Source organism: Phalacrocorax aristotelis, chromosome 3 (assembly GCF_949628215.1).
Source record: "Phalacrocorax aristotelis chromosome 3, bGulAri2.1, whole genome shotgun sequence".
Lineage (NCBI taxonomy): Eukaryota > Metazoa > Chordata > Aves > Suliformes > Phalacrocoracidae > Phalacrocorax > Phalacrocorax aristotelis.
In genome coordinates this window covers 103,970,480-103,983,634 of record NC_134278.1, presented here as the reverse complement: position 1 = coordinate 103,983,634, position 13,155 = coordinate 103,970,480, and the positions used below count along the sequence as shown (strand labels likewise).

Below are 13,155 nucleotides of genomic sequence, written 5' to 3'. Positions count from 1 at the left end.
CCAAACAGGGAGGTCCCGCTCCCTGCGTCCCGGGTTTTTAGTGCCTTGGGTTGCACTGCAAACCAGACAGCTGCAAAAACTATAGAAAACTGGACTGGATCGGACAACCCCCTCTGGGAAGGACTGACTGACTACTGGCACTGAGTTTCAAGCAAGTACAGAGTTAGCTGGATCTGAGACTTGTTTCAGATAAAACATAGCCCTGTTCATCCCTGCAAGTGTGCAAAATTTGGGTGCCAAATCTGGAAACAGAAATAAATTCACTCATTCTACCCATTTTTTTTTTTCCTGTCGTTCTTTGAATCAAACCCTCAAAGAACGAAAATTCACAGAAGAGAAAATATTGGCTTGCACCCTCTTTGGACTGCAGCACTATTTTATCTGTTACTAATGAAGCCTTGGAGGAGGAGGGGAGATTACTGGACGAGCGTGCCAATTGCCCATGCAGCTCCAGCTAGATAGCATCAACAGTTGTTCTCCTATTTTCACAGCGGGAAATAAGCAGGTACTAGCTGTATAGGAATAATCAGGAGGAATCTAGGTCAAAATCAAAGCAAGACTGCTCTGTCCGTTTGAGGAAACTCACACACAAACACAATACCCATGTAAAAACAAAGAACTTATTTGTAATGGTTATCCCTCTTAAGATTGCTAAACAAGCATGCAAACTGTTGGCCTACCTTGAGCAAAAGACACTATTCCTTTCGTGTGACTTTTGAAAAGGTATTCGAAATCAATACAAAATCGCAATATTAAGAAATTTTATAATCATTATTTCAAAAAGGCAGACTTGAAAGGGTCTCTTGTTCTTGGGTAAATCTTCCGTTAGTTTTTCCAGTACCAGTGCTTCAATCGAAAGATTCGCCAACTGCCCCCTGGAGAAAACTGAAGATCTGCATTTAAACGGAGATATAGTATTTCCAAACGCACGGTACCTGCAAGGCAGATACTGTCAAGGTTTCTTAGTGAGTGGATCTCAAATTGTATTAGGTACATTTCAGTGCTGTAACTATCCCCATTCCGTAGGACTGGGGCTATTTCTGTATCATTTTAATGTGTGCATGCTTTGTAATTTTTGTCCTGGTAAGTCAAAATTAAGCCCCCCTATCCACAACAAAGCCCTCACATACCAACAACAAGGAATTACAACCTTATGTATAATTTTCTGATATGGACGATGAAGGCTATATTAGATAGCTTGACTAGAAATCTTAAATAATTGAAAACTCTGATGACTTAATAGAGTAGTAAGCTTGGTTTACAATGCAGCCAATTTAGAGCCATAAAAAGACTGTGTAAAATTTTTATCTTGTGGTTGACCATTACGTATCCTATTTATTATTCCAAAGTATTTCAACAGCATTTTTCTTCATCAATGTGGCTGCTGGCATTTAGCACCCACTCACTAAATGCACGTGATTTTCCTGGAACAGCTTTAGGAAAAGAAAACAAAAAATTAGCAGCTCACTACAAAACTGTTCCTTGTTACAATATGCATCTCTTCACATTCTGACTTGAACCGACTTCATGTGCTGCAAAATACATTCGAAACCACCGAGACTTAAATATAATAAATCAAAGCCGTATACATGAAGTTAAAAAGATTAGTGTAACTACTGATCCTGACACATCAGAGAACCAAAAAAAAAAAATCAAACCTCATGAATACTTTGTTGTTAATGTACACGAGTTCAAAGAGCAGCATTCCTCTTAGGAAAACATCTTAATTTTCATATCAGAAAATCATCGTAACCTTCCAGAAAAGTTTTTGCGAGTCTGCAAGGAAGGCAGAGAGAAGGTTTAGAGTGCAAAAGACACTCGTGATGGGTTTCAGACACGCAGGCATTAGTCCAGGCAGCCTCTCGCTGAAATTCAGGTTGCAATTGAAACGTCCCTGTAAACAAGGTTACTGCGAACGGCCCAAGATATCCTTCTCAGCAACACCTTCACCAGGAGCCCTTCAGCTGTCTACTTAGTTTGTTATACCTTATCTCGCAGCCCTGACATCCTAATGCTGATTCAAATTCAGGATTCAAAATGAAAGATGAAATATCTCTAGAATCACTTAATATTGAAATACCGTCGCAGTAATAAGTGGTGCCAGGCTCGAGATAGGGATATAGTACTCTAGTGGTAACCTTTTAATTTCTGACAAAATACTGTGGAATAACTCTGATACTGCGCACAGAGTTAATGCAATCGATTTGTTTTCCTTATTTTGATAATGAGCACACCGAATGTCATGTTTACCTTCTCCTGCCCCTGGCACTTTTAAACCATAAAGTCCGCTAAAAGGAGGCCTGGCCAGGGTTCCCATACAGACATGAAACCCCTCACAACCACAGGCAGCCCCCCCCCCCCCCCCCCCCCCCAGCATGCAGAACTGCAGCTACCTTGATGGTCTCAAGACAAGGAAGATCATAACCACATGAGTCGCTTCATCATGCTAAGTCTTTGGCTGTTTTCAGTGGAAAAGCAACGCATGCACCATGTATAATCTAATGTAGGTTATATTGTAAACTACTCCCGTTCTGAAAGTGACGGTAGGTACGCTACACCAGAACGTTTTGTCCTCTGAAATAAAACAGGGAAGTAACACCAAAATGTATCAGGTAAGTTTCACACTTTGTATTTAAGACAGGGTGGCCAAGAAATGCTTAAAACTTTGGTGGTTTTACACAAAGGGCATTCAGATTTCCTCCCCAGCCACAAAGATGGGCGGGGGGGGGGGGGGGAAGGGGGGGAGAGTCATCTGGTTTTCCGTTGGGTTACGTTTGCTGTTAGGGTCTCCTTCATAGTATGAAAAGGATTGGAAGGGGGGGGCGATTACAGGAGAGAAACCCAAGCTGCTCAGCGCCTGCCTTCCCACACTACCATTCACCTTCATTTTCCTCTCCTTTATATTCCACTCATTTTTACTTGCCTCCCCCATTATTTAGTCATCTCCTAAATGCAGTCCTTTCTTCTTTGCTATCGCAAGAAACATATTAACTAGACCAAGTACTTGGAGCGCTTCCCCTGCAGCTCTTCAAAATATACCTCCAGACCACTCGCTCCTTCATAGCACGAACGGCCCAAGGGAAAATAAAAAAAAAAATTAAAAAGGGGAAAAAAAAAAAAAATATTCCTGGCAGCCGGGTCACACATTCAGACCCCCACGTGCAACCACTTCTCTTAACCCCTCACGGCCGGAGCTGGGAGGGTGAAGTATCGGGAGGAGCAAGGAGTAGGTTGACTTTCCACACTTTCCTTCGCCCCTCCTGATTTGGGGTGCGAGCTGCCCCGCTGCCTTTGTGCGTGCGTGTCCCTCAGCGCCCGGCCGCGGGTCCTGACACCGCGGCGGCGGCGGCAGAGCAAAGCGCGTCCCGCGTGGCGCGGCCACGCCGCCGCTCCAGCCACCCGGGGACAGCGATAAAGAACCACCCAGGAGCAGGAGCAGGAGCAGGAGCAGGAACAGGAGGGATGCCCCCCGCCCGGCGTGCAGGGCTCCCACCAGGCCTGCTCTCCTCCCGCAGAAGTGTTTCAGGAAAGAGAGGGCGGCGGGGGAGGGACGGGGGCGAGGACGAGCCCCCCCCCCCCCCCCGGCCGGGGCGGCCCGTACCGCGCCGCAGCCGGGACACTTCGGGGCTCCCGAAAGGGCACCCCGGGGGAGGCAGGGCGACACGGGCAGCCGTCGCGACAATCACACGCGCCCCGGCACCGGCTTGGAGAGTCCGGTCCCCCGTCCCCGCTCGCAACTGCCAGAGCCACCCCGGGACCCCGGCCCCAAACTCTTGCTGGCTCCAGCCTCGTCACTTCCCCGGCACTCCTGACCCTGGGCAAGGGGACACACACACACACACACACACACACACAAAACACCTCCTGGGGTAGGAGCTGTCAGCAGAAAAAATAATTTTTAAAATCATTCTCCCTCCCCCCACCCCCCCGGCCCAATAATTTTAAATAATTGCCCGAGAGACGAGAACCACTAAACCCCGGGTGGCCGGTGCTGTTGTGCGGCTTTTTACGAAGCTGTTTTTTTTTTTTTCGGGGGGGAGGAGGGGAATGACTCTGAGCAAGTGCAATTGGCAAGGTCTGAAGGTGGAAGGGGGGGGGGAGCGCTTCTGGCAGCGGCTCGTCTCCAAGCAAAAACATGCCCCCGATGCAATGTCAGCTCGCAGAGGTGCGGGGTGGGGAGGGGGGGGCTCGCTTTACCTGGTCAGCTCAGAACCGCAGGCAGGTTAATCAGGTGAGTCGTCGGGGATTTTAAAGAAGCCGAAGCCGGTTTCTTTGCTAGGAAAGTCTACAACACCATGCAGGGACATTGCAAAATCTTTACACACGCCTCCTTTAACTGGGCTCCCGCGACCTCCGCCGGCGAGGGGGGAGCCGCCGGCGGGCTGCAGGCCGGTGGGGGCGGCGGCGGCGGGGCGGGGGGCGCGGGGGGTGGCGGGGCGGCGGGCGCGGCCCGGCGGGCGGGCGGCGGCGGCGGCGGGCGGGGAGCGGCGGGCTCGGGCCCGCGTCCCCGGCCCCGGCGGCCTCCCCGGGCCTCCCTGCCGCCTTGGTAGCGCCGGTCCGCACTCGGCCTGACCCGGGACGTCACGCCGCCTGTCTGTTTTCTCAATGATAACTTGGCAGGAGAAGGGGGAAAGCGGCCGGGTTTTTCCTGGGCTCGTTACCGGGTACGTGCACGTTTCTTCTGCATGCGGGTTTTTTTTTTTTATTTTTTTTTTTTTTAATAATAAAAAGCCGGGACAGGAAATCCGGGGCGCGGCGGGGGCTGCCGCCCCGCGATGGTGGCGGCCGCTCGCCGGCGGGCGCGGGGGAGCGGCGGCGGGGCCGAGGGGAGCAGGCATGCGTTCATCTTTTTGTCTTTCATTTTACCTTCAGGGTGACATTCAGTGCCAGGCGAGCCTCGCCGGTCACCGCCAAGTCCCACCTGGAAAGAAAAAAACCAACCCCCCCACCCCCCCAAAAAAAAAACCAAAAAACAAAGAAGAAGAAAAAAAAGAAAACTAGGGAACACGGTGTGCCGGGAGGGGGTGCCGGCCCCCGGCAGCCCAGCCCGGATGCGGGCGGCCGGGTCCTGCGGCGGCGGCCGGGACACCTCGCCCCGGGGATGCGGGGACACACGGAGGCACGCACACGCCGCCAGCCGCCAGCAGGCCATTAGCCGAGCCACCGCGGGGGGGAGGAGGGGGGGCGGGACGGGGGGGGCACCAGGAAAAAAAATAATCAAAGAAAAAAGCAAAAAAACCCAACCCAAACTACCCGAAATGCAAGAGGAAGGTAGGCGACAGTAACGCTGCCGGCGGTGCAGCCGCTGGTGCCGTGCAGGCCCGGCGCCGCGCCGCCCCCCCCGCCCCCCCCCAAATCTCCTCCAAGCCTCTGCAATGGAAGGCTGGGGGTGGGGGGAGAGGGCCCCGACGGCCAGACCCGTATGGCAGCGGGCTGAATTTGGGGTGCACCCGTGCTCCCCGTGGGCTGCGGGGCCGGAGGAGGCAGGGCGGTAGTTTGGAAATGGGCTAGCACAATGGCGTCGCTGCTACGGAGAGCAGGAGGCTGCCGCAAACCCCGGCGGGGTGTAATCACGGGTGTTCGAACCATCTCTCCTCCCTGCCTCTGCTGCTAAGGTTGCGGAGCATCTATTTGTGAAAGCAGGGCGTTTTTACGTTAAAATAGGGAGCGCGCTTAGGCCTGCAGCCACCACCGAAGACAGCGTGACCGCCGTGCACGCCGTGAGTGCTGTTAGCAGTAATGGTAGGGGCTGGCAGGCCACCTGCATCTGCTTGCCTTGATTTTTGTACTTTCAAAAGGCAAACCCTGTAAGTCTACATGAATGGCCCTGCTGAATTCAGGGGACCTTTTACATGCTGGATTTAACTCGCATGCAAAAGTATTTCCAGAGCTAGGCCTCGCTTAAAGAGAAACTATCCGTGGTAGCTCAGATTTAAGTGCCTCTTCAGCTAAAGATCAGTTGTTATACACGCACTGTTGGTATCCCAAGCTGCTGAAACACCACAGCACCTGCACAGCGACCACAGAGCGTCCCAGCAGCACCCAAAGTCAAGTTTACCTGTTCCATGCTGCGTTTTGCACCGCCTATTTTAATAACAAGATACAGCACTGCCAATGCACAGGTAACTAGCACGGTGGAACTCCTGAAGGGACACGCTAGCAGGGCTGAAACAAAATTACTTTTTGCAGCTGCCTCAATTCAGCCTTAATATTAGTGTTAACACTTCCGTTTTCCTCATTTAAATACAATAAAAGGGAAAATTGCCTTTGCTTAATATTACTAAGCAGGTTTTGCTATTCCAGTTTTTATAAGGAGATAAACTCAGGGAGAAGTTAGTGTACAACCTTTTCTGTTGCTGGACTCTGTGCTGTCTAACAGCACCTTATTTTAAATGGTGAGATAATCTGTTGCAAGTGGAAAAAGAGTTTGGGGAAAAGAAATCCTTCTCAGAATATAGTACAGTCCAAGCATCATTTTAAGGAGCCTGAAACTGAAAGCGCTTTTTGCCTCTTTTTTTTTTTTTAAACCCAAGCTACTCAAGGTGCTTTCTGGCTGGGCTAGAAAGACAAGTTTGTTTCATGTTTCTGTTTTGGAATTGTTTTGAACTGCTTTTAGACTAAATTCATACCTGCCTTAAGTATACTGTCTCAGCAGAGTACATTACTGATAAATTTTTTTGGTAGACTTGAAAAGAGTTGCATACAACTTGATTGTTGCCTGTCTTTCACCGTTCATTTTTAAGTGAGGCTCTTCTGATTGATGTGGGAAGTTTGTTTAAAAGGATGAAGGGTATGGCAGAGCTACCCAAGACGCTACTTGGAATTGTGCCATACCTCAGCTAACAGGGAGATTTTTACTTGTGATTGTTACACTTTTAAAAGTGAATTAGTTAATCAAATTGCTATTTTTGGAATGCACTTAAAGGGGTGTTAAAATGCGTTAATTTCATTGAAATAAATGAGCAGATAGTCAACAAAAGTAGTATTAGTCAAATAAGCAAGATCTCACCTATGGAGCCATAATCAGCCCTGAAATCAACTGAGTTGTGCTTCTCTACAGCATATTTAATTTGGCCTCTGCAGTTGCATGGCTGACGCTTTATTTGGTTGTCAAAGGTGTGTATATTAAAAATGTGTGAGCCATGCTTCTTCTCCAATGTGATTAACCTCTGAAGTTAAATTCACCTGTTTTCCATATAGCTCAGCTGCTCGGTCCTATCGCATATGCAATTTTTGGTGTGCGTCCACACCAGAGGTGCAGAGAGGCACTCCCAACCCCGGTATTAGTCCAAGGGACGCGAGTTCTATCTGAAGCGAGGGTGTGATGAAGTGTATTTCAGCAGAGGCAGTGCCCAGCCCCACTGCGTGTATGCTCCAGTTAATAGGCTGTACTGAAGTCTCTGCTACCGTCTTTCATTACTGCTGTTACTCATACCAGTGAGAGTAAAGGAGAGGTTGGTATGTCTATAATCACACATTTATTTGCTATGTAGATATATCCTAAGAGCCTCTCAGCCCAGGAGAATTATGCCGGAATAAGGTCAGATGTGAATGCAAAGCAGAACAGTGTTCAAATAGTTCATTCACTCCGGAATGGCCGAGTTGTTTCCTGGTTTCACTTAATCCACTTTCAAAGTGGATTAAGAGAATTCAAGAAAGTGAATTCTTACACTGGCATAAGATTTGTCTACACATGGTTTTAATCGAGAGTAATTACGGCAGCGTACCTAATAAGTGTTTCGGAATAATTTTGTGTGTAGACAAGTCCAAAGTCCCACAGGTGAAAACAACAGTCTTTCTGTATAAGATGAGGTTAATGTAGCCCAATGTTTGACCTACTTCTTTCCTCGTGAAGCATATTTAATTCATTACAGGTTTTTCTTTCTCAACAAAACTCCCACAACAGCTATGTATTTATGATCAATTCCAGGATAGCACTGCCATGTGTACACCACTAAAAATAAACAATTTAACCAGTATATACTCTGAGTACTTTCTCAACTGCTTTAAAGTGGACAATAGGCTCTTTACTGGAGAAAATATCAGCTTCTCAATCATAAATATTTTGAGCGGGTTGTTATAAACAAAAGGAAAACAAAAACCAAAGCTCTGCTCTGTCCCCTTAAGCACCCATGACCTATTTGTACTTTGACTGCATACTATTCAAAGCAATAGCACCCATTCTAATTCAACAATATCAGTTCCTGAACGAGGAAGTTCCTGAAACAAAGGGTTTGCAGAACAACAGGGCCTTCAGAAGGCACCTTAAGAATAGAGCTCTAATTTATTGTTTGCTTACAAGGATCTGAATCAGGAAGAACCTACCTGAAACTCAGGCAGCTACTCTGCTCTGAATCAGGTGTATTGTATCTCTACTGGCCTACAGGAAAGTTACCAAAATGATAATCAGAACATACAAGTTTTTTTGCAACTTTGTGCCAAGCAGAAAGTTTGTCAAATGTCATTCAGTCTCATTCTGTGCCACAGACCTCCATGGGAAGAGAGGTGACTCTGACATGAATTAAAACTCCTAAACTTTCATCTCCAGTTTATTGCGGTTTGGGATTTTTTTTTTCGGGGGGGGGACGACACACGACGGGGGACGAGGGACAAGAAAGAAATTATGTAAGCTCAGCAAGTAAAACAGCCAATTTTTTGGAAAGAAGCATAAATATAAAACCAAGATGGTACAAACTGCTGACCCTTCAAACATTGGCATGGGAAAAGCCAATAACAGCTATGAAGATAAAAAAAACCCCAACTCCTACTTTGTCTGAAAGGCTGTAATGTGGGAAGGCACAGGGTACCCAGGGTCTTCCCGTATGCAGCTGAAGTAGCCCTGATACTCTGTGTAACAGGCCACAGATGATGCCACGCATAGGATTCTTGTTCCAAAGCTCAATCTGTGATCATGAGCATGGCTTTGCTCACCTGTGCTGGTCTTGGTTGAGGACATAGGGAATAGGGAATTTCATGTACACGTCCCTCATGCCAAACCTGCTTACCTGAGTGAGAGGCTTTCTGGTAAGAAAGTTCGCATTGAATAAAGAAGGTAAAACACAGGTAAACATAGAACAAGAAATAAAGTTATTCTTTAATTCTGTCGTGCTGGGTAACTTTGACCATGGGCCTAGACTTGATATTAAGGCTGAAACTAGACTAAGATTGAAGGCAAGGAGAGTTTTGGCCCATATAGGAGCATGCCTGATCTGAAATTCCGCTTGTACAAACAATTGGATTAGATTATTTTACACTCTGCTTCCACCGAGAGGTCTCTGAGCATTGAAGCCACCAGCAGTGGTGGGGTATCCTGGCTCTCCCCCACTCCTGTCATTACCAGGAAATTACTCATTCTGTGAGGAAGGTGTCTTTAAATCTCCGAGACGATGGCACAACATGCACAAGAGGAAATCTCAGTGCACAGCCAATGATATGAAATGAAGGATCCTCTATGAGAACTGGTTAGTAGTGCCAATGTTTAGCATTTGTCATAACAACCACCGACTGTTGTTTTTTTGTTCTAACAATCTCAATTATGCATTAAACATTAATACAAGCAAGTGTACTTTTCTTTTGATCTTCAAGCATAATCATTTCTAATGAGAGTTTATACATGAGCATCGAAACAAAGCCCTGAGTCATGTGAATTTACATTGGTTTTACTCTGTGGGAAAGATATCCCACATGGGTTACTCATGTCTGTAAAACAACATAAATCAGAAGAAAAAATGAGCTTCCATTTGGCTGTTGGAATGTAAATATCTGTATAGACATTTGCCTTGTACACTATTGGTAATGCAATGTTAAAAAGGTGGGGCCCTCACCTAATACGAGATCCAAGTCTACTCAGAATAAGCAAGCTCACCTCTTAGCTTCTGCAGTCTGGCCCCTAACAAGAGTTGAGCCTGGTGTCATAGGAATTTGAACTAACTCTGTGAAGTAGTAAAGGGGTCAGAATTTGGCTTGCCTGATGGAGACCAAAGTTGCCAAGATGCCATCAGCAAGTAATAATATTGCTTACACATAGCAGACAAACTACAGTGCTAAGCGGCACCTTTCCCCGATGCCCTTGACAGCCGGCTGCGGTACAAGGTCCGGACCAACTCTAGAGCCTGCTTGGCCATATCTGATATCTGCTCCTCTCATTTTAACATCAGTCAGAAATATTGCATTCCACGAAAATATAAACACTATGGATTGTGTAACTGCCAAGACAGTTACTTAAAATACAAACAGAATCTAAGCCCTTTCCCCTTTCACACGCTACACAAATATTAAAATAACCAGTGATTAGCAGTCTGCACTTAAGCAACCATGCTGTATATGCGAAGTATACACGACATACTGGGGAAAGTACCAGTACAAAACAGTATGTGATGGGCCTGATTCCTGGGTGTACAGGTGCTGACGACAAGAGTTCCAAAATGCCTCTCCAAAACAGATCTCAAAGGCAAAGGCTGCAGAAGAGGAATGGCTGCCAAGAAGGTTTAATGGCAGACAGGCTCTGTCTATGATTCAGGTTACATCTCGGGGATTCTCAAAAGCCCATTAATGTATTTTATTCTTAATATGTAAGTGCTAAAGGAGTCCTGGAAGCCAGAGATCCAGGATTACCCCACATAATTCAGTGTTCTTACAGGAGGCTACAGTCATACTCCCTGCTGCTCCTTTTCCCTGGCCTGAATAACCTTAAACAGTGATGGCAGAGCTTCAAAAGGAAGAGCAGAAGCCTACGCATAGAATAGTTTATAGACTGGAAGAAGGAGGAACATGAAACCCTTCATCGATGAACCTGAATTCTCTTAAGTGTTATGTTTTATATAAAGACAGAGGAACTGATACTATTGCAGTTGAGAAGAAAGCACCTGTGAGACTCCATTACAGAAACCCAACACTGTACGGATTAAGCCTTCCCTGAGGTTGCAGAACTTCACCTGGCATATGCAGTCAAAAGATAAATAGGTTAATACTGGATCTTAAACCATTTTGGACTGAAGGACCTCAACTACCTCAACTCCATCTAGACCCTGCTTGAAGGACATTGACAGTATCCACTTTTAAAAGTTCAGTGAGTCTTCTGACTTCTCAAAATGTGTCAGTACATCCCCAGGCACACATAAAAAGCTGTGCTTGCAAAGACGTGATAGATATAGGTAGAAAATGGTGTACAGAAGCTTGTAGGAAGGCCTTTCTTAGCATTGGTCAGGGTGACAAAGCCTGTTGGACCACGGGTTCCAGGGCTGCATTCACAGCCCTGGAATGCCGGCTGGAAACACTCCCCTGTAATTTAGCTCATTTCATGTGCATTAAAGATGCTCATTTCTAGAGCCCTGAGTGAAATGTGCTGATACTGAACCCATCCTTGCTCTTACACCTGCGGGCTTCTAGCAGGTGGCCAGGAGGCTGGTGGGAACGAGAGGACACAAGTTTTAATCTAGTTGTTCAGGATGGAAAATGATGAGAAAAGTGAAAAGATCTTATTCCACAGACCAATGCATTTACTTATATTTAACTACTTAACCCCAGTCAGAACCCTGAATGCCATTACTGCATATGAATGTCATGGTATGGTGATGTCTTATTCAGTAGTTACCTGGTAAGAGCCACAAACTAGAAACCAGATATGCAGCCAGTGAAAGCCGACATAGCTCTCATGAAATCAGTGGAGCCATACCAATCTATACCAGCCAGGGATCTGATCTTCTAATAAAAAATTGAGAAACTGCATTTTTTTTCTGTGATATTTTGGTCTATTATACAGCAACAGCAATAAAACTATGAGTTTTTATATAGTCAAGACAGAAGCAGAAACAAAGCAAAATCTTTAGCAATGAAATCCTACAACCACATTATTACATATTTCAGTGTTGGAGCCACGTGGATTACTGCTTAATTTTAGGGCAGCAAGGTAAGCTTGTTTTCTTGCCTTAGTCTTTTCAGTCACCATTAGGGCTGCAACCTTCCCATCCTCTATGTGAGTTAATTGCCTGGTGCCACCCCCAGGGAGAGGGGGAGAAGTTACACGGTGGGTGTTTTTCCATGGGCGGATGTCTAAATGTGAAGGGAAACAATTGAATTTTAATGACAATTTGGGGACTCTTGAGGTTAATTTCTGGACAGCACAGAAATTAGGGGGGGCTTGCTGCTGCCAGGAGCTGTCTTCTCTCATCTCCTGCTGATGTTAGCAGGATTACAGATGCTCAACTTTTTGCAGAAATAAGTCCCAAAATACCAGGTCCTTATCTCAAACTACAAAAGGCAGGGCAAGAGACCTGCTGCCATCGGGTCCAACCGAGTTGCCCCAATGTCAATGCAGAACAATTTCTAATTAGGGTAAAAATTAGGGTAACTGCTTCAGGTTTACACTACCAGGGATGTGTTCTCATTAGGCATTTATAGCACAGTAGCATTGTTCGGGGTAAGAAGGTAGTTTTGTTAGGTGCTGGACAAAACATTTAGTGAGATAAGGTTCCTGCATCCAAAAGCCCTACAAAAATGATTGCGGAGGGAGTGTAGCAAACAACGGGATATCCTGGGAAGTACACCAGTAATTGCAGCAAAGGCAGCCAGCTACAGAGCCTTTTCCTACACACAAGGTAATGATAATTTTGCCAAGAAGGCAAGTTGTTTATTTCCTTTTTGGATATGGTATTTCCATTGCATTACAGAATCACAGTTCATTAATAGCTTACAAACACGAGGTTTATAAAGCTTTAGAAACCTTGTCATATCTAAGACAATATGTCCCAATTTACCTAAATCTCTATGAAAATGTGTCATCTAACAGGGGTGGGGGAGGGGTGGTGTTTGTGGTTTTGTTTGTTTATTTTAAAATAAGTTTAGTAAAGGAGCAATAAGTTTTGGTCTTGTTTTTGTCGTCTTAGAAGATTCAGGAAGGATTATAAAGGATAGTCCCCAAATCTGAACACATCTACTTGTAGATAAATAAATAGAAAAGATTAAAAAGATGTTTCAAAATAGTGCCAGTCATTTAATCTGCTCTGTAGTTGGATGGCAGAGTTTCAACCATTTTCACCAAAACAAGGAGACCCACTGCAGAGTCCTGTCTTTTCAATTTTGGGCAAGACAATCATAGCCCCGAACAGGTCATGAAAGGGATCAGCCTTCCCCATGTTACCCCTCTGCTCAGATGGC

At 46.1% G+C, this 13,155-nt stretch overlaps 1 protein-coding gene and 1 long non-coding RNA gene across 26 annotated transcripts in view; one reads left to right on the top strand and one right to left on the bottom strand.

Annotated features, from left to right (window-relative positions):
• The window catches only part of ESRRG (estrogen related receptor gamma), a 404,960-nt gene that overhangs the window by 380,021 nt on the left and 11,784 nt on the right, over window positions 1–13,155 (bottom strand). For 10 of the 25 annotated variants that reach the window (XM_075088873.1, XM_075088883.1, XM_075088888.1 and 7 more), the window contains exon 1: window positions 4,198–4,320. The exons of 12 other annotated variants lie outside the window; for them this stretch is intronic. Coding sequence is in view for 1 of the 13 variants with exons in the window: in XM_075088872.1 (XP_074944973.1) it covers window positions 1,659–1,705 (47 nt within the window). In the remaining 12 variants the exon portion in view is untranslated. Of the gene's footprint in view, window positions 1–1,658; window positions 1,772–4,197; window positions 4,321–13,155 lie in introns of those variants that run through there. 3 more of the 25 variants (XM_075088868.1, XM_075088871.1, XM_075088872.1) reach the window with 2 other exon arrangements.
• On the top strand, window positions 4,458–5,356 carry LOC142055228 (uncharacterized). The gene is made up of 2 exons (XR_012659851.1): window positions 4,458–4,664; window positions 4,873–5,356. It is a non-coding gene; the product is annotated as an uncharacterized LOC142055228 (long non-coding RNA).